We start from the raw sequence: 19,629 nt of genomic DNA, 5'->3' as shown, positions 1-19,629 counted from the left end.
TTCTCTCGGAGCGAACCGCACCGACGGGGCAAATGCTTCTGCTCCTCTTTGTTTCTCTGTTCTCGCTTCGCGGAAGGAGCGCTCATGTTTTGGAAGGAAAGGTCGAGAGATCACGCGTCGAAATGAGACTGAGCGTGGGACTTCGCGCGCAAATTTCTAGCACGAATGGGGGCCGCATTTCCTTTTTTTTTCTTCGTGAAACGAAAGCGAGGGAGATAAGAGCTTGGGATTTCCAGTGAACAATAGCACAAGGTCCAAGGTGAAAAGAAAGTATCTTAGAAGGGAAAGACAAAGTAAGGAAAGCGGTCATGAAGGTATAACGTATATGTAATCGCCTAGCAATGCGTTTGCATGCCATTTAAAGTGGGAACGAAATTATCGTTTTGTGAGCAGCGATAAGTTGAATTTGGATACCGCACGACGAGCAAAGCAGCTACTGCGTGCTGCAGGTACAGATCTGCTATAAAGAACCGCAATGGCAGTGTCGACAACGATAGGGCGAGGACGTCGATTCACCTGAGGCCGAAACGTATGATTGGGCTGGTAGCTATTATTCTTTCATCGCAGAAAGTAGCTTGATGCTAGGACTGACACAGAAGCGAAAGCGAGACACCGCTAAGCTTGACTTTATAGTGGGAAGCAAATATGTATTTCTCTTTTGCCCATTCACGTTTACAGCATTACTGGCATAGCGGGCGAAAACATCATCAACTTGGGCACTTCCACAGGGTGACGGCACACCGCTTCGGTATTAAGCATACAAAAAGAACGTGGATCAGCGACAGCAGCATCTTGATCCCATCACTTTTATTTCGTCAAAAAATTACCCATCAAAGTTCTTCGAGTCTAACCGAGGCCTATTTTAGCAGTATGGTAAAAGCACCCTGGTATCGTTAAAATACTTTTTGCATCCCCTTTCAGCAAATTAGAATGCTCTTAGACGCTTGGCAACGAAGATGCCAGGCCAGCAGACATAGGAAGTCACCACATTTAAGACTTCGGTTGTCACATGCCACACACGTTGCTTTATGTGAAATGGAACAGGCTCCTCTAAACCACTGACCCCCCCTTTTATCGCTCGTAGAAAAGAACCTCAAGCCCATATTTGAATACGCACTCGTTGGCTCGGGGAGAGGTACCGTAGGCTTGTGGAATAACCTTGTCTTCTCCAGGCTTCGTAATAATTTGTCCCAAATACCTGGAAATGTTAAAGGCGTCGTTCCAGCTTTCCTGCTTTAGCTTAATATTAACCGCCGTGGCTGCGAACACCTTTTCTCAGCGCTTCGAGGTACCTATAACGAGCCTGACCTGTTGTGAATGTGGTTCACAGCGGAAACCCCGGAGTCTCTGCACTAGGCTGCTGTCAACAGGTCGCACACCCGAACGTAGGAAACGCTAGCCATAGCAGACGCTGCCAGGTGTTGTCTTCGTGACCAGCGGTGTCTCACTGCAGCTCCCAGCCCTCCATCTTGGCTGGCGCGGGAACCGTCGCGGAGGCGCAGACAGATGCCCGCCGAGTGGGTCTCGACGGCGTCGCGCGGGCCCGAGGCCTCCGTGCCAGGTGCGCCGCAGATGTCCGGGCGGGCGCTGTCAGGCCCGCGGCCCGTGCAAACGGCGAAAAGGCATGGCGCCGACGTGGGGCGCTCTTCTGCGAAGCAGAAACAATAAGCGTAGCTCATTCCGCCCCCTCTGAGCGGGCGAGGAGGCGACATAGCGCCGAGTTTCGCAAGCCGCGTATGCACGGGTCTCCTCCGACGTTTGACCTTCTTGCGCCGTATACGGGAGGAAGGGGGCCCCCGGGGTGGGAAAGCAAAAACGCGCACTCATCCCTTGAATGGCCGCCCCTTGCGAAATGCCCGCTGAGGGAGAGGAGGGCACGCACCGGGCGAGGCGTTGCCGCGTCGCCTCCTCGCGCCTGCCGCTCCATACCGGACCTGCTTGCGGAAGTGGGCGCAGTGTTTTGTTCGTCGCTCACGAGCGTTTTCGCTCTCGGCATCGGCAGCAACCGACCCAGGTCGCAGACTCCGTACCCAGGACGCCACTGAGAAGAGACCACCAGCCGCCGACATGTCGCACACACGCACCGTGACCAGGATCAGCGTCAAGAATGAGGACTGCTGCAGCATCCCCGGCCTGCTGCGCGTCTCCGAGACCGTGAGCGGCGCTCTTTCCTTTCTGGGGCCCCCGAGAGGGGCGGGCCCCGCGTGGGGCAGCGCCTGTGCTGTGGCGGTGACCGCGAGTCGGCCGGGGACTTTCCCCGCTGGCCGACCCGCGTCCACCGCCGCTCATTCTGGCTTCCCCGGTCAGGGCTCCGTGAAATCGGAGCAGCCCCGTTTGGTCCGCTTTGGGCGCTGCGCGTGAACTGACAATACTTCGGTGCTCTGCAGGGAAGCTCGAAGCGGCTTTGTTACGACCAGCCGCCGTGGCGCTCTCATTCTTTAATGTCGAGGGGGTGTCAGGAAAGGACATTCCCTTGTGACTAAGAGTTCTTTGTTCCATCGTTTGTTTTCAGCGCGTGCGGAAAAAAGAACAAAGAGGCTGCTGTTTCCGTCATTGGGCTGTTTTTTTTTCTGGTTTTACTCTTTCCCTTGAGAAAAAAAAAAAGGGGGGGGGGGGGGGGGGGGCTTACCTAAAGAAAACGAAAAGTCGTTTGTTTGGATGCACAGTTTCTTTGGGCTCCCTTTTTTTAAACAGTCTATTCCATAAACACGTCCGCGCTCTATCAAAAGCGCGCGATTTGCGTTTCGAGGCCGGTTTGCGTTTGCGGTTTGCGGCGTTTGCGGTTTGCGTTTTTCGCGGCATTACGTGCCCCGGGTGTTCGCAGTGCAGATAGAACATTCGTTGCGCTCAAAATGTCCAGTGCGCATATAATTCGCCCTGCATGTTTATGCTTATAGTCGAAGTTTGGTACAGTGTGGGCTGTTTTTGCTCACATAGTTTATTCTTCACCTTCGTTTGCAATGCTTGATTGCGCAATTCGCAAACATAGCGGTGAAGTCTTTTTGTGTTTATGCGTAAGGTGGTAGTTGTAGTAGCTTTCTTCTGACGCTACCGGGAATATGCTAAACGAGTGAGGGATTAAACTAAACTGAACAAACAACAGGACACTGATGAGTGCCATTTTGTTTGCTCTTTACTACACACAGAATCTATGCGTATTTCTTAATCACAGTGATATATATGAAGAGGCTTCAGAAATTTACACGCTGGATGGCTATAAGTGCTAATTTTCACCATTATGCCACCGTATCATATCCACAGAAGAAACATTTTTTTGTCCAAAAGGTAAGGCTCAACGAATGTCACAGCCCGTCTTAGTCACATAAATCATGTTCGGGTTTCTTGGATGCAGACGAGGTCTTGGATGCTGCAGGTCTTCTCGTAGACTAGAGTCCGATACATTCCGCGCGTAGCCAGATTGTTGCGGTAGCTTGATATTGGGGAGTTTTAGAATAGGACAACCCTCCCGGTTAGGGAGATAGAATTGCGGGGTTCCAGTGAGCGTGCGCAGGACAATAACCCGAAGGGAGTTATTGTTCTGCGCATGCTGCCTGGCGCCTCACTGTTCCCATATCTCCCTAATCGATAGGGTTTGACCTATTCTACTAACTCCCTATTCGGGACATAACGCCCAGCGCGCCGTTGTGGTTAACACGGAGAGACCGTTTTCTAGTACCCAGCCTTTTCTATTTTGTGCGCGCAGCGCCACCCGTATCTTTCCTATTCTCTATTGCCTGTGTGGCTCAGTCATAGTGTGAGAGGGGTGACACCACGAAATTGTCGGCGTCCCTGGGACAGTACTAAGATTCAAAGGCGTGACGTCCAACAACAGACGCAAAATCTGAAATGCCTCTAGTATAGTGCCGCTATCCACTTAGCCGCTTTTCACTCAAATTAAGAACAATACACAAGGGAACTCTGAACGCCTCTGCGAGGCTTTGGCTAACTTGTGTGGTGCGAAAACATTTTCTTCGACTGATGCATTTTCGGCCCTCCCCGAAGGAAAGAAAGAATAAGGGCCCTGCCAGCGTGTCTATTAGTGTTTTGCCGAGCGAGTGCGTCAGTGTGTAAAGGCTCCTGCCCCTCGCGGGCCCTAGCGCAGGCTGCGGCAACGCCGGCGAGTCACCGCGGAGTCGGGTGTCCGGCACGCGGGCAGGCTGAGGGCGCGGTGCCTGACGCCGTTACCAAAAGAGAGCGGCGCATCCGGCGCGGCTTGTTCTTCTTCCAGAATAAACAGGCCTTGGAGGCTCGCGCAGTCTCCGACGGTATAGCTTCACTGGAAAACATCCGTCGCCGCTTCCATCGTCGCGCCTCCGGCCGGGCTCCTCTTCTATATTCAGTGGGCGGGGTCGCTCCGTGCGCAAACAGGCCGCTGTACGACAGCGCAAAAAATCTTCGTACTCACCTCTGGGAAAGGGCACAGTCCGCTCGGCCTCTCGCCTCCCGGCCTTCTCGTTCCCCCCCTCTCTTTCTCCACGAATGAACTAGGTAGCGACGCACTCGACATCGTTTACACCACTACTATGTGCGTCTGTCACGAAATATCCGAGAAAAAATTTTTTTTTTCTTGTACTGTTTGTGCGGCGATGCAGAGCCACATATATGTATGGTACTTTTCGCGTCCTTGCTTGTGGCAGAATTCTAAGTGAGAAGAAAAATTAATGAACAAACTCGGTACTGTCCGCACACATGCTGGGCGCTAACGAGGTTATTCCTGTTACAACATTTAGTCCTACATCTTACAGGCGACGTTGCGACACCGAGGAAAAGAGGAAGGAAAGGCGATTCTTTGCACCGTTTTGCGAACGAGAATTCGATCTTGCATCATTCGGGACGTTTAGTACTTCGAGTCAACATTTTCTCTCCCGGTTTCGGCCGCGTTGTGCGTGACGCTTGCAGGAGGAAACTGTGTGTGCGCGAATAACGAAGCTCGTCCTCAAAGCATTCCCTCGGTAAGAGTGCCTCGAAACCTGTTCTACACATGAGAGCCCCACTATTTCATTTTTTTTTTCTTCAGCAATATTGGTCAGGCTAGCGCACGCCCCTGGGGTACGAACGCCCGCATAAAGGCCCGGTAGGCTCGGAGCGCGTGCCGCGAACGCCTCGTTGGTTCCGTCCCCCGGAAGCTCGACGGCTCTACCAGCTCAGGTCCCGCTGAATGACTTGTCAGCGGTAATCAATTACTCCGCCGGGAGACGTAAAACGGTTCCATTTTCCGCGTAAGCGACTTGCCTAAAGAGAGGCCGGAGGAGGGGGAGGGAGGGGGGTGATGGTAATTGACCTCAATGGCCGGCGCTTACGGTCGGCCGTTTTATTCCACCGGAGCTGCCCGGCCTCTGTGGGACGTGGGATGGGCCCTGAGGTGCAGGGAACACGGTCACGTCGCCCGTTACGAATGTGTCTCGCTTTGCCGCCCGCCTGCGGACACGCGGGCGATGTAGGTCTCCGCAACCAGTGGAGCTGACCGCTGAAAGCTGCGCAGTGACACCGTCAGCGGCACCCGCGGGCCCACGTGCCAGCAACTAGAAAATAATGCGCGAGAATTCCTGACGCTCGCGAACATTTTGCACGCGCTGTTCGCAGTCCTTTCGTCTGCAGAATGGTTTTCTGTCGTTGCGCAGACCGCGTGAATGTCCGGAATAATTGCCGCACTTCAGATGCCTTTGTTCTGCGCCGGCGTGTGGGGGCTTCTCAGCCGGCCGTGCAGTTGTGGCGTGCAGCCTGACCAGCCGTGGAGCACAACTGCAAGGCTAGACGCAGCGTAGGGCTCACGACGGAGCAGGATTAACAAAATAAGGACTTGGGTACCCATCTTGTAATTACACCGCCTACGTAATCTACTTGCCACCGCAGCCGGGGTTGCAGCGCTGGCCTCTCTTCAGTTCTCGTAATGCAGAGCCTTTGTGAAGGATAGTATGCAGAGCACCGGGTTTGCCTCAGGGTCATGCAGTGTGTATTTATCTGAATCTTCAGCTTTCCGGATTCCTCAGAGGTGAGGGGAGCTGTCGTCCTCGGCGCTGTGGAGCTCAGAACTTTCAAGTCACTGCACGGCTTCGAGCGAAACATCTCGGGGTGTTATACGTTTTGCAAAGGCTGTTCTATTTGGCACCACCTAGTCGTAACCAAGTCATAACCGAGACAGCGTGTTTCATTATGAGTGCCGTAGTTTTTAAATTCAATCTTAATATGTATTTCGAATGACTGGGATATCTGGGTCATCGGGATGTTCACATATTGGACATTAATTGTGCGCATTGGGAAGTGCGCAATTAAAAACTAATGTAACAAATGAGGGTTTATGAAAAATCCCTTCGCGCATTGCATCTTTAGAACTTTCTTCGTCGAAAAAAAAAAGTGCGCACTAATGTTGCGACTAACGTTGCGTATGGTTGAATTGGTAGTAACTGTATCGCAAGCCTGTTCTTGTGCGCCGATAACGAGGACCCTTCCCGCGCGCGATGTCCGAGAGTGTAACCAGCAATGCGCAGGGGTGTTCATGCAACTTGTACTAAGCTGCCAGCGTGGCTACCTGAACGTGTAAAATCCTACACTCGGTGTCCTCTCGAGAGGGGCTGAAGCCAGTCGTTTTCTTCGGTCTCGTTTTCTCCTACCTTCCCCCTCCCCCGCACTTTTCTGCGCACTGCACGTAAGTACGGCCCGGGTACCAACAAGTCCTTTCTTTCTTGAAATCAGTAAGATCCCTTGGGCTCATCAGGATAAGGCTCGAAATTTGATTCCTTCCTGTTGGGCTGTATGCTGCTGTTGCTGCTTGCTTTTTCATGCAGTTGTTTTCAAATGCATCGGAACAGGATGCGCCTGCAACTTTTTCGAATAGATGCGCTGCCGCCAACACTGCCTTGCCGCTTACCTGAGGTCAGCAGCGAGAACGCATGCAGAGATATTTTGCGTCGTGGCAGTGCCGAGAACATGGCAGCTTATAACTGAGTCGTTGAAATGCGCTTGTTATTCTCGACTGTCGTCTTTCGCAGCTCCTAAACCGAGCTGCGGCCAATGTAATCGTGAAGGGCGCGCTGAATCGGACGCTCTAACCTTCTTTGTGTCCAGCGGGGGCGGGCGAAATGTCCCTCACCGCCGAAAAGAAAGCTCAGGGCATTGCCTTTCAGTGTATATTTATACACGCGGTGGAGCTGGGCTCCAGGCCTGTACGACAGAACAATGCATTGCTTCGACTGTGGCGAGCGCCTGTCCAAGCTTCGGCATCGTCAGCCTCTCCTCCCCCGATCCCCTTCTTCGGTGTTCCAACGCCTTTTCCCCGAGCGACCGACCAGAGAGAGCACTTACCGCGCGGATGTGCGCATTGTCCGCGAGGCTGTGTTCGTACGGGCAGCTGGCCAGCCACGGCGTCGCGTAAGCGCCATTCATGGACATGTCGGTCTGGTTCCGCGTTCTGCGCGTCGTCGCAGTGCGTGCTGGCTGCGTGAGGCGGCCATCGGGGCACTTCCTTTCCCTTTTTCGCCTCTTTCTCGAAAAGTGTGGTGTGTCCTCTGACCGGGTCAAGGATCGATCCTCCGCGGGGTGCTCGCGCGGTCTCGTTTGTAAGGCCGTGCACGGGCGCATTAGGCCGGGCGCGTTGCGGAGGAAACTCCGAAGGAACCAGCTCGCGAGCGAATGAGCCACGCTCGTCCACTGGCGGAATCCGGAAAACGCGCTCATTTGGCTTCTCGTCCCCGCCGCTTCCGCCACCCTTCTGCTCAAATAGAACACCCGCTCCTTTCGGCCCGCAGAACGATTGACCCGCGAACCAGCTAGCTGCCCACGAACAAGCTTTTTTTTTACTCGTTGGGTCGGCGCGATTAGTTGAAAACTTGTGTATGTGAGAACGCTCGAAAAGGCGCTCAATACAATTAAGGGCCAAAGTCGAGCATCGTTATAACGAAATATGGATATAACGAAGGAATGACAATTCCCCTTCGAAGCTCGTTTAATTTAAATCATCACTATACCTTCATCAGTAACTATCTCCTTCTTATCTTTCCCTTTCGCGGCTGGCTTCCATGACATGACTGTGGATTGTGGTGAAATCTATCTGGCGTCGAATGCAAAAGCGAACGTGTCTGTTTCCAAGGGTAACCTACTGATAGAAACTGTCAGCATGGTGTCATCTGGGGTTTCTAAACAGGTACTGCTTTCAGGTTCATTGGCCGCTTAGTTCGCGTGCTGTGCAAGAAAGAAAGGAAAACGCTATTTTTCAGCCCCGGTTTATGGTTGTTCTCGTCCTGAGACTGCGCGGACAGCATTCTGTTCTTTAATGATGGCGTGCGTTATCGATGATCCTCCTCTCGACAGAGACTCTCTGGTTCGCGCAGGGCGCATGAGCTTCCTCTGTTTGCGGAGCTCTTCACCTCAGTTGTCGAAAGCACTTTTATACGCGGTGTACTATGAAACTTGTCCGCAATATCAAATGGCAGGAATCTTGGCATAAAGAAGGCGCACCGGTGCCGTCTGTCGGGGCGGGGTCTATAGGGTATAAATAGCGGTGAGCTATACCAACGAGGGAAATGTGTAGCGAGTTACTCATATGCAGCAGTCACGCTCAATATTCGGCCGCATGGTGTTTCCGGTGCCGTAATCGTTCAGCTACAGCTACAGCTACAGGGGCTGATTCCACTTTTCTCATTTTACTTTCCTCGCTGTCGCGCGCGTGCCTCGCAATACAGAGACGGAGACGATGCGGTACGCGGACGGCGGGGGCACACGTACCGCCGTTTGCAACACCGCGCAATGCGCTCGCTTCCCGCTCTCTCGGGCTGGCCCTGTTTTCGCTTATGCAACGTCGCGAAGCCTCCCCCTGCTGTCATTCTCGCCCGCGCTTCCCGGGCTCGGCTTAATCGGCGTCGTCGGCTCTCCATGCATGACCGTCCGAGCCGTTGGTTCCGTCGCCGGGCGCGCGCCGCACTGCCTGCGCGCGGGTTGTTGGGGGCGACCAGGCTGTTGCTACGGCAACTTTTAATCGAAAGCGTGGTGGCAACGTGGTTCGTCACGTCTATTGTTAGCACGCGCTGCCGGTGTCGTGGGCGGGCTGGTGGTGCGCGCGACGGCGTGCCGCTGGCAACCTTGAATGCTACGGCTGGCTGCGGGCCCGGCTCGTTGCGCAAGCGTCGCCGGCGACGTCGCGCATGTGAGGTGCGCCACCGGGTTGCCAACCGACGCTTGACCGCACTCGCGCGTTGAGTGCAGCTATCGTGATCAGGCTTAGCAGCGAGTTCCCGATTATCGGTATCCAAGCGCATATTGAGCTTCGAGTGAGGAGTAAACGCCGACAAAGTTAACTGTTTATTCCATAATCTGCCAAAGGCGCCTTGTTGGCTACTTTTTCACCCGAAAGCAGAGCTGTGAAATGAGTGCTGTTCTCTGACTCAGTCACTTAATAGGCGTTCCCTCTGATCGTGATCGCCACTGCATGCATGCCACAGGGAGAAGTTTCGTGGACGAACTTCCTTGTTGCCCATGTGCACTTCTGGTTGACGCGGTCGCCTGCCAGCTTTCGCCCACTGCGCTGTTGTCAGTACAGAGCTTTAGCATAACGGGCGACATGCCGTTGCGCATGCGCAAGAGGCACCCGGCTGGGTCGATATACGTCTACGGCAGCACATCTCCTCTATGCTAAAGTTCTGTAGCGTTAGCTGTAGTTTTGCTGCTTAGATGACTGCCCTGCAGGCTTAAAAAAAATGGAAAGCTGCGCGTGCCAAGAAAACTGTTCGCAGCACAGCGTACCCAACTGCTAGAACGATAACTGTCCCTCTGGATAGCGGACGCTATACCTCCTCCGGGCCTCGATACAAGCAGCCGTGCAAAGATATGTATTCCGGGAAGGGCCTCGTTACAGGGAACTCGAGCTGTCCATTCGAAGCTTGCTTGCTGGATAAGCTGCTCGAGTAGCGATAACCGATACCTCCGTACATCGGCAGTGCGGAGTTTTAGAGTGCTGGCGGCAACTTGTTTTCTTGAAGGGTGCTTCCTTTTTGCTTGTTTCTTAGATGCTGTCAGCGTGTGCCCTCTGAAAACTCGCAGGGTAGTGACCCGTGAAACAAGTGCGCAAAACAGACGATGGAAAGTGCGCACATTTATTATGAAAATAACCGCATATTCGTACATCAGAGCTGTATGCACCTCTCGCGGCGACATGCTTACGAAGTGTCCTTTCATAGAAAAAATTTGGTACAAATTGTGAGCGTGCGATGCAGGAATTCCGCCAGGTGAATCACCAAGCGGATGCTGACTCCTTCAAGAACAGACGGTTGTGCCTGGAGCGTGTTTCGTAGCTGTCGACACTTATCTGTACTACTGTATTCGCGTTATTAGTTTGACAAAACATTTCTTCTTACTGCAGCCTCTTCAACGATTTCCTGAGCCACTCCACGTTTTGAACAAATTCTGTGTGCGGAATGCGGCTCGTTTGGAGCGGGCCCTCAATGCCGCGAATGGATTTATTGTTCGGAGCAGAGCGTTTTCCCAGCCTTTTGCAGCAGCTGCTCTCCGACCTGATTATCTTAACCAATACGCTGAATTCGAAAGCCTCTTTTGAAGGTTTTTCCTGTGCCTTTCGTTCGTGTGTACTTAGGGTACCCCTGACGCTGTCTGCTTGCTGAACAAAATAAGGAGTTAGACCATTATGCAGTATGCAGTACTAGACTTCACATGCCTAGGGATCTGTGAATACGTGTTTCTGTGCGGTGTTGTCTCTCGCGTTTTATTTAAAACATCGGTAATGCTAAAAGGTGTACGAGCGGCGCTTTATTTTTAGGATCAACGTGTTTGAGGGCGTCAGTTTCGAGAGGACATTGATATGTGTGCGAGAATGCGACATGTGTTTCTTTTTCTTATCAGACACCCTCCAGAGCAACATGTATCGCGACAATATCACAGGCGCCTGCTATATACTAGGCCAATGATTGCTCCTGGCGGTGGGTGGATGCTCTTCGCTATCGGTAACTGCGCGGTGTCTGTCGCTGGAGGGCGTTTTCGCACTTCTAGACAGGGTGGGGCTGCCTTTGCAGCGTAATTAAATTTTGGACGGCATTAGCCGCATCCGATACATGACATCACCTCAATGGCATCACTGGAAGTGTATCACTTCATTAAGCGAGCTCCCGAACCCAGTCGACACCCTGTGAACAAGCCGAGGTGTATTGTCAGCCTGCGAATATCCGTCGCAGCTCCCAAGGAGGAGGAGGAGGAGGAAGAGAGAGGAATGAGCAGTCGTACGCCCGGTTGGTTACCCCACACATGGGGAAGTGTCATGAAGGGAAATAATGATGGAAGAAAGGGTATAAAAGCCATGCACGTCACTCAAAACAAACCCTGTCGCTTTCAAATGCCCAAGAAGCGGCTTTCCAGTCCTGTTCTGCTTGGGATGTTGGGTTCGATACCCATTGCCGCCGGGTACCCACCGGTGATACAATGAGTACAAGCTTTCCTCGGGCCTGGTGCTTGGCTATTCTGGAGTGAAATGCTTGAAAAATTGGCCTATGAACCCACCTGTGGTCGTATACAACTCAAAAATGAAGCGGCAAATGCCCCTCGAAGGTCCTCTGCTGTATCGTCGACTGATCCTCATGACGTCGTGGCCTGCTAGTGTGAAATCGCAGGGGTTGACAGATGGCTTAATCGGATTAACCACGGCGTCATGAGAAGTGGTCGACGCCATTGGCTGGAAGGCCTCCTTTGAGGGGCATCTGCCGCTTCGTTCTTGAGTTGTATCCGACTGTAGAGTAGACGGGAAAAAATTCCGAGGGCACTTAAGGTTGCTTACCTCCTGTGAAGGAGGAAACAATGTGTCGTTATGAGCGTTCGACCTCGGCGCGGGTTGCGCACTGAGAAATAAAACGAAGACGTGCCTCCGAACGCTGATTCCACAAACTCTGAATCCGAGTGAAACACTTGGTCACTCAGTTCGAATACCTGTCGAGAGCTAGCCTCCACCTTAACTAAAGGAAGTATCCTATACGCAACGAGACTTCGCATGACACCACCCGCAGCGCTGTGCGACAAACGGTTTCGTCGCAATTTCGGTACGATTGTAGTCGGGAAAACTGGCGCCACATTGAGGTCAACCAGTATGGGTATATACAGTATATAGACGAACGACATATGTATAATTGCCCGAAGTGGCGGTGCTCGGCTTGCTATGTGCGTCCTACGGCATCTTGATGGCGTCACCCTGTTCCTCTTGCCATCGCTGGGATTTTCTGTACTATCTGCGAGTGCACACCCCGCCGGGTTTTCTCCTAATGGGACTATAGTAACGCTTTCGAATTAAAACACCTTGTGCCATGCCGCTCTTTGGCCAAAGCTGCCCTTGCGCCAGTAAAATTCACCCTCATCATCAATGCCACTTGAACACACGGTCCAGGAATCTTGGCTGCCGTAAACGGCCGATCGAGTGTCAGTCAGTGTAATACTGCCCATGAAAGACCCCTGACTTATGCCAAATCAGACAGAGGACGTTCACGGCGGTATCTTCACACTGGCGGCATTCGCACATGAAGTGTTCAGCAGTCCCAACCCGGAACGTGTACGCGTTCGTGACGGTCACTCTCAGCCTCATCTGGCCCAGAAACGTTTTCTTGCAACCTGCGCGGTAACTGCAGTCGCAGGGGAAGGGTCAGTAATGCGTAAACGACTGCTCGCGAAATCCTCGGCGTGTTGTGGGGAAGCGTGACATCGTATAAAAGAAAATGAAGCTGCCTTGCAGCGTCCGCCTTTGGCAATAGATTGCAGAGTCCAGATTTCTAAATGCAGATCGAGCTGTTGCGTCAATGATGTCACTGCTACCAACGCCGCGTATCCCGTCGATCACTAAAATTTCATGTCACGGCCTTTTTAAAAATCACAATATTGCCGTATCTCTGACGCCGGCATCTGAAATAATTTGCGCTGGCAAGCATGGAGTATGCTGACTTCGGTGAAAGGTTATTGTTGGGAACAGTCCCTCTTGGAAGACGTTCCGGTTATTTACTGAAGACGATCGGAGAAGATTGAACGCAATAAGAAATTATGCGAAGACAAAGTAGCCGTGGAGAGTACCTGAGCATTAAAATTTTTCAATCTAATCGAGAAAACTAAAGGGTATGCCCGTGCTTTGAGCTGAGTTACCCGCAGCAGTGTTCAGCTTTTGTGTTGTACCTCGCGCTTGGGTCTGAAGAAACGTTCGTATAGGCAGCTTGTATGGGTTTTGTGCCGAGTATGCAACGCAAAAAGCAAGAACACTCTCTAGAGGGGGATGCCTCTCCTAAGTTGTTTGCATTCTGATAGGGCGGGAACAGGGAAGGAAAAAAAAAATAAAACAAACCACATGTTACCGCTAGTGAATCCCATCATGTGAGCGGAAGTCACTGTACCAAATGTATGCTACACCACGTGTGCTCACCGCAGGTATTCGGGGCCATCTGCCTGGGCCTGATGCTGCACTACACCAAGCACGGCAACGTGGACTTGTTCGGCATGCCGGGCCACGAGCTGTACTTCCTCCTGACCGCCTTCGGGTGCCTGCTGTGCACGTTCCTACTGCTCGTCTCCTCGTGCTGGTCCTTCACCTCGTCATCGCTGCTCTCGCGCACCTCCTTCGTGAGTGGGCCGCCTCGGCCGTTGAGTCCCGAAACCGGAAGCAGTGCGTGAAACGGGAAAAGAGGGAAGGAGTGACTAGGCGCGGCACCTCACTTGTTTCCTTTTAGACAGTGTCTTTTAGTTTGGAAAGCCGCCGCGGTGGCTCAGGTGCTCGGCTGCTGAGCCGAAAGACTTGGCTGCGGCGGTCGCATTTCGATGAAGGCGAAATGCTAGAGACCCGTGTACTGTGCGCCGCCGCGGTGGCTCAGTGGTTATGGTGCTCGGCTGCTGACCCGAAAGACGCGGGTTCGATCCCGGCTGCGGCCGTCGAATTTCTTTGGAGGAGAAATTCTAGAGGCCCGTGTACTGTGCGATGTCACTTCGCGTCAAAGAACCCCAGGTGGTCGAAATTATCCGGAGCCCATCTCCACGGCGTCCCTCGTAGCCCCATAAAACATCATTAGTTTGATAACCATGCACATCCAACTCCTCTAATGCTCAATATTATCATCAGCGCATATAGTCCGCGGTGCATGCGGTGATCTGATGTATAGGAATGGATCAAATGCTTGCAGAGATGCAAATCCGAAAGCGTGCGCACTGGCCGCAGCACGCTTTCCTTCTGGTTATCTGAACCTTCCCTTCTTGCAGCCCGCCCTGCAGAACCTTTAGCGCGCTGAAGCCGTTTAGAGCTTGAAGAGCGCCGCAGTCTGAACACCTGCGTCTGTCCCCGTCCACGTATAAACGAGCTACTCACGCGCGCACTACATCCGTGGAATGCCCAAGCGCGCGAGAGCCTAAGGCTTTGGGGATTAAGTCTGGGGCTTCCAAAAATATGGTTAGTTGCAGGAATTCCCATCAAATATATTGAAAGAAATGCTTGAGTTGTTATTTTACAGTTGTGATGGTGGTTGTCCCGCAGAGAATCCCTAAATGCAGCTGTATTGTGTTTACTAAACCGAGAAGTACCAGCGGAACCTCCCCTGAATGCTTAGTCGTGTGTTAGTTTTCATGTTAATTTTTCAGTGTACTAGCCACTGCAAAACTGTCTGGAAAATAAAAGGTATATTTAATTTTTACCGGCCTAAGTATGCCGTGCGAAGAGTTCTGTTTGTCTGATGCAACACCAACTACCTCCAATGAACCAGGCTTTCTTCACAGCCCGTACCCGTGTCTAGACCGGTCTCTGTTAGCTGCTAACCCCCCTCTGAACTGAAATGTGCTGCAGGTTTTAGGCCAGTCGTGGACCTGCGCGTTTGTTTTGCCGTATTCGAGGCGATGTGCGCAGCACGACAGACCACAGCTTTAGCGATATTTCGAGGTTTTGAACTGTTTACATTCGCACTAGTTGCTTGCTTGCATGGTCTGCATGTAGTTCACGAATATTGTAACTTAAAATATGGCCAGATGCGATGGAACGCGGCGTGATCATGCACTTCGCGTCTGTCTGCAGCCAATGTTGGGGAATTCATGTAGTGACTTGGTTGCAGCTGCCATGCAATTAATTTTTCGCCTTCGCAGGAGATTCTGTTCCACGTGGTGGCTTGCGCCCTGTACCTGGCGGCGGGGATCACGCTGCTGACCAAAACCCTCGACTACGACCGCCGCTTCCGAGGGGAGGCGTACGACGCACGCATAGCGGCAGCTGTAAGTTTGTGCCACCGCCCAGCGCTCTGGACACATACCAGTGAACTCGGACACTGCACTTCGGGAGTTGTGTAAACTATCTCCACTCACGTCCATTCGGTTAAGCGTTCGCTTTCAGTGTTCCCTGCTTTAGCGCTGTTCAGAGTTTTCGCTAGTAGTAGTTCGCGTGGCGTCCTTCAGAATTATGTCACCGGTCGCTGGCGTCAGTGCGGAGTCCGTCATATCTTGTTAAAAGTGCCTTAATTGCGTTTCGTTACATTTTTTTTTGTGAGTTATAAACGCTACCTTGAATTTCTTTTTTTTTTGTGTGTGTGTGTGTGTGTGTGTGTGTGTGTGTGTGTGTGTGTGTGTGTGTGTGTGTGTGTGTGTGTGTGTGTGTGTGTGTGTGTGTGTGTGTGTGTGTGTGTGTGTGTGTGTGTGTGTGTGTGTGTGTGTGTGTGTGTGTGTGTGTGTGTGTGTGTGTGTGTGTGTGTGTGTGTGTGTGTGTGTGTGTGTGTGTGTGTGTGTGTGTGTGTGTGTGTGTGTGTGTGTGTGTGTGTGTGTGTGTGTGTGTGTGTGTGTGTGTGTGTGTGTGTGTGTGTGTGTGTGTGTGTGTGTGTGTGTGTGTGTGTGTGTGTGTGTGTGTGTGTGTGTGTGTGTGTGTGTGTGTGTGTGTGTGTGTGTGTGTGTGTGTGTGTGTGTGTGTGTGTGTGTGTGTGTGTGTGTGTGTGTGTGTGTGTGTGTGTGTGTGTGTGTGTGTGTGTGTGTGTGTGTGTGTGTGTGTGTGTGTGTGTGTGTGTGTGTGTGTGTGTGTGTGTGTGTGTGTGTGTGTGTGTGTGTGTGTGTGTGTGTGTGTGTGTGTGTGTGTGTGTGTGTGTGTGTGTGTGTGTGTGTGTGTGTGTGTGTGTGTGTGTGTGTGTGGTGCGTCTGCCACAGTGGTGTTTCCTTCAGATATTTTTTTCCCCTTTTCTCAGGAAATTTTAGGAGTGAAATTTCGCCAAAAGGGAATTTACGGAGTTCCGGGGAATTTTAAGAACCGAAATTGTTCCACTTTTTTTTTTTTAACTGCAGAGCTGCATGGAAAAGGAGCCAGAGATGAGGATTTTTGGGTCTAACTGAGGGGTATTTTCGGTTAAGGCATGGAACATCACGGCTCTTCCAAGCCAGCCACCCAACGCAGGAAAAAAAATAAAACTGAACGGAACGCGATCGAGCAAACGTAAGAGTACTGTGGCTATGGCAGAATTTCCCTCAGCGCACGGGGCAGCCGGGCTGTTTCGCGTTCCTCTCTCGCTACGTAGCTGTCACTGACGGTGCGCCTTCGCCTCGCAGGTGTTCGGCATCATGAACGGGGCCCTGTACCTGATCGGCGCCATCCTGTCGGTCCGAATTTTCCGGCTGGGCTGACCGCGCTCGGTGTGGCTGGGCCTGGCCCGACTACCACGAGCTTCTGTTGGCTTTGACGTTAAACGCACTAGCCGCTCTCTGTTCACTCATACTCATCTCGGCATCACTGTTGCTCTGTGCCCGCGAGCGGGGTGGAGTTCTTTCGTTGAATGCTTCATGTACCGTTTGTACTTATAGAGCTCATTCTTTGCGCACAAGTTTGTGACGGCACTGTGTAGACTGTAATGTAATGCCCGCGGGCCATTCGGTATCCTTCTTTTTCTTTTTTTTTTCGTCGCGCTTAATGGAGAAGGTTCTTCGGGCTTGCCTCGACGTACTGAGTCGCCCGCGCGCACATCATGCCGTGTTTTGGTAATCACTGCCAGATTCAAGATGCGAGCTTTGGTACAAAGAAAAACAGAGAAGTCATTTTCAAGGTAGCTGAGTAAAGTTACGATTTAAAACTACCGATCTTATGGTGCAGTCCAGAGCGACAGAAAATTCTATCTTGTTTTTTTTTGTTTTTTTTTTTGCGAGAAACTACATCGTGCCAAATTTGTATGCACCTTTCTCTATGCTAAACACTCAATCAGTAGACATTGTTGTAGATTCAGGCGGTCAGCGACATTCTTTATATGCATTTCAGGAGGCCGAAGGTAGGATGGCCATGGCATAGTAAAGTAATGCGCCAGAAAGGAAACCCTAGTAATACATTGATTCCTACATGATGATGCGCGAGGCGGCAGTTGATTCGCGTCTCTTCGGAGAAGCACTGAAGGGTTAAATTTGAGTCACGTGCGGAGGTTGTGTGCGCGGTCACCACCGGTGGCTTTTTTTTCTCTTGTTCTCTTGTATTTCAATTAATTTGAATTTATATTCCGTGTGAATTTCACTCACACTCATCAGTTAAAAGTAACCATAGTACCGGTTGTGATGTGTTTGGTGTCGGGACTTTTGGCCTGCTATTTTTTTTTTTTGCTCTCTCTGGATTCTTCTGAGCTCATTGTTATTTAGCGTACGTAATAACGCTTCCTTCGAAATCACAGGGCCCTGTTTGGCATTTTCCCCAGGGTACCGCGTTTCTTTTTCTGCGTATTTTCCTCGCCGAAGTTTCGATTGCACTGTCCTTCACCGGCACTCGCGGGATGTCGCACGTCGGAGGTGAACGAAACGCTTTTCAGACCTTTCGTTCGTTCGGCAAGCCGCGCTGTAGCGGGATTGCAGCTGTAATCGCGCGGAAACAATGGCGGCCATTCACCGGAAAAGAGACGAGCGCGAGTCGCTACGGTCTGGAATAAATGGCCGGAGATAACGACTTACATCCAGGCAGAGAAAAACAACTCTGACGGCAGCGCGCAAACGTGATGAAACCTATCTGGGCCGGCTGGGGCGCGTGCGCTGTGTATGCGTCAAACGCTGCAAGAGCAGGCTGAGTCGCACGTTTTGTTCACTTTTTTTTTTTTGCAAAAGAAATATTTGTCTACCTGTATGGCGTGTGCCTGCATGACCATGAATGCCTAAAACCGGCGTCCACTTGCAGACGTTGTTCATGTGACCAAGCAGAACGTACCAAATGTCGTGCCTTTTGCCAAACGACGTCCTGGGGAAGGAAAGAAAAAGGTCGCTATACAGAACGCCCTTCGGAGGCGACTGTACAGCCTTTCTTATAATGGTTAGATTTCAGTCGTGGGAATTTTTTTCTCAACATTTACGTTTTCTTTAAGTAAACGATGAAACTCGCATGCTTGGCCGCAGACCAGGCTTTCAAAATCCGTCCACGTTTTAAGCTAACACTGCCTCGTTGGTGGCGGCTTTCGATAATCCACTTGTTTTGTACATTGGACACAGTCGCTGTAGTTCATTCTATTGCCGTGTTGGCTCTTGTTTATGTTACGCAATGTTTTGTGGCAGGCAGACCAACGAGCTCAAATTCGATGGGCCTCGATAAGGCTGAAGTCAAGTGACCGCAGGTATAAATTAACCTTTCACATTAGGTTCTTACGTGGTTCAAAATACGTTAATATCTCACCACCAAGGTATATTTGTTTTTGCTTTTCGAGTGTAATGCGTCTTCATTTTGTCATGGTGACTATGCTGATTATTTATTCATCTTAGAAACGCGTACTTAAGCCGAATACATCACTACTCGGTTATTTTTTAGATCAGGCCTTTTACGAAAAACTGGCGCACAAGCGACTGTATTCATAATGGCGTTACGAAAATATGTTTTGGGGAATTTATTGCCATTAAAAGGACGAAACGTCTAAACACTGCCGCCGAAGTCTATACAGCGCACACTTCGCTTGAAACGTGTGGACCTTAGAGAGTGTGGGATTTTTGAAGGGAATTTTATGGCATCACACAACAGAAAGATGTGATGGATTGCAACTATTAAGTAAAATATGGAACGAAAAAAATCGTTCACATTTTGACGATTAAGGCAAAAAACCAATGCATGCATTCAATGTGATATTTTGCAAATTATGTGCATCCCTTTAAGCATGCGAGGGAGAAAAAGTAAAACAGATGTCTTCGAAAAAAACAATTAACGTAACCAACTGGAAAGCAATATAATGAATGTGGGCGATGAAGTTGTCCTGTTTTGCTGAGAGGACGAGCACAAAGCTGCTATTCCCCGCTGAGCTTGACAATCAGGCTGGCGACCCTTTCTTTCCCAGCTGTCTTTCAGAAGCCCAGTATACACTTCGGCGGCAGTTATTTAAAGCGTGATTAAGTGTGATTATCTTAATGGGCTGCGCAATAAGCCTTGCTGTACGTTCCATTTTTTGAAGTCGCTGTGTCGTGAGTCGCCCTTCGTCCTCTCCTCCTCCGTGTCCCCTTCCCCCCCCCCCCCCCCCCTTTCCGCCACCACCGCCACAGCAAGAAGCGCGTTGGCTACGTGTATATTTTTAGTTGTGTGCGTGCAGCGAACAAGTAATCGACGCATTCACGATTAGCGCCCGCAGTGTAGGGTGCGAACATTGTACAAGCTTTCGTCAACCTTTCATGTATCGCCGATGTGCCTAATAAACTATGACGTGTTATCTGCCA

General features: G+C 51.3%; 1 protein-coding gene across 1 annotated transcript in view; it reads left to right on the top strand.

Annotated features, from left to right (window-relative positions):
* LOC149351268 (uncharacterized) overlaps positions 1–19,629 on the top strand; it is a 26,256-nt gene extending 6,627 nt beyond the window's left edge. The window contains exons 2-4 of the mRNA XM_089580556.1: positions 13,396–13,587; positions 15,088–15,213; positions 16,525–19,629. Of these exons, the coding sequence (XP_089436682.1) occupies positions 13,396–13,587; positions 15,088–15,213; positions 16,525–16,599 (393 nt within the window). The 3' untranslated portion in view covers positions 16,600–19,629. The remainder of the gene's footprint in view (positions 1–13,395; positions 13,588–15,087; positions 15,214–16,524) is intronic.

This window comes from Amblyomma mixtum, chromosome 3 (assembly GCF_055824585.1).
Source record: "Amblyomma mixtum isolate Tamu chromosome 3, ASM5582458v1, whole genome shotgun sequence".
Lineage (NCBI taxonomy): Eukaryota > Metazoa > Arthropoda > Arachnida > Ixodida > Ixodidae > Amblyomma > Amblyomma mixtum.
This window is presented reverse-complemented; position numbering and strand designations above follow the sequence as displayed.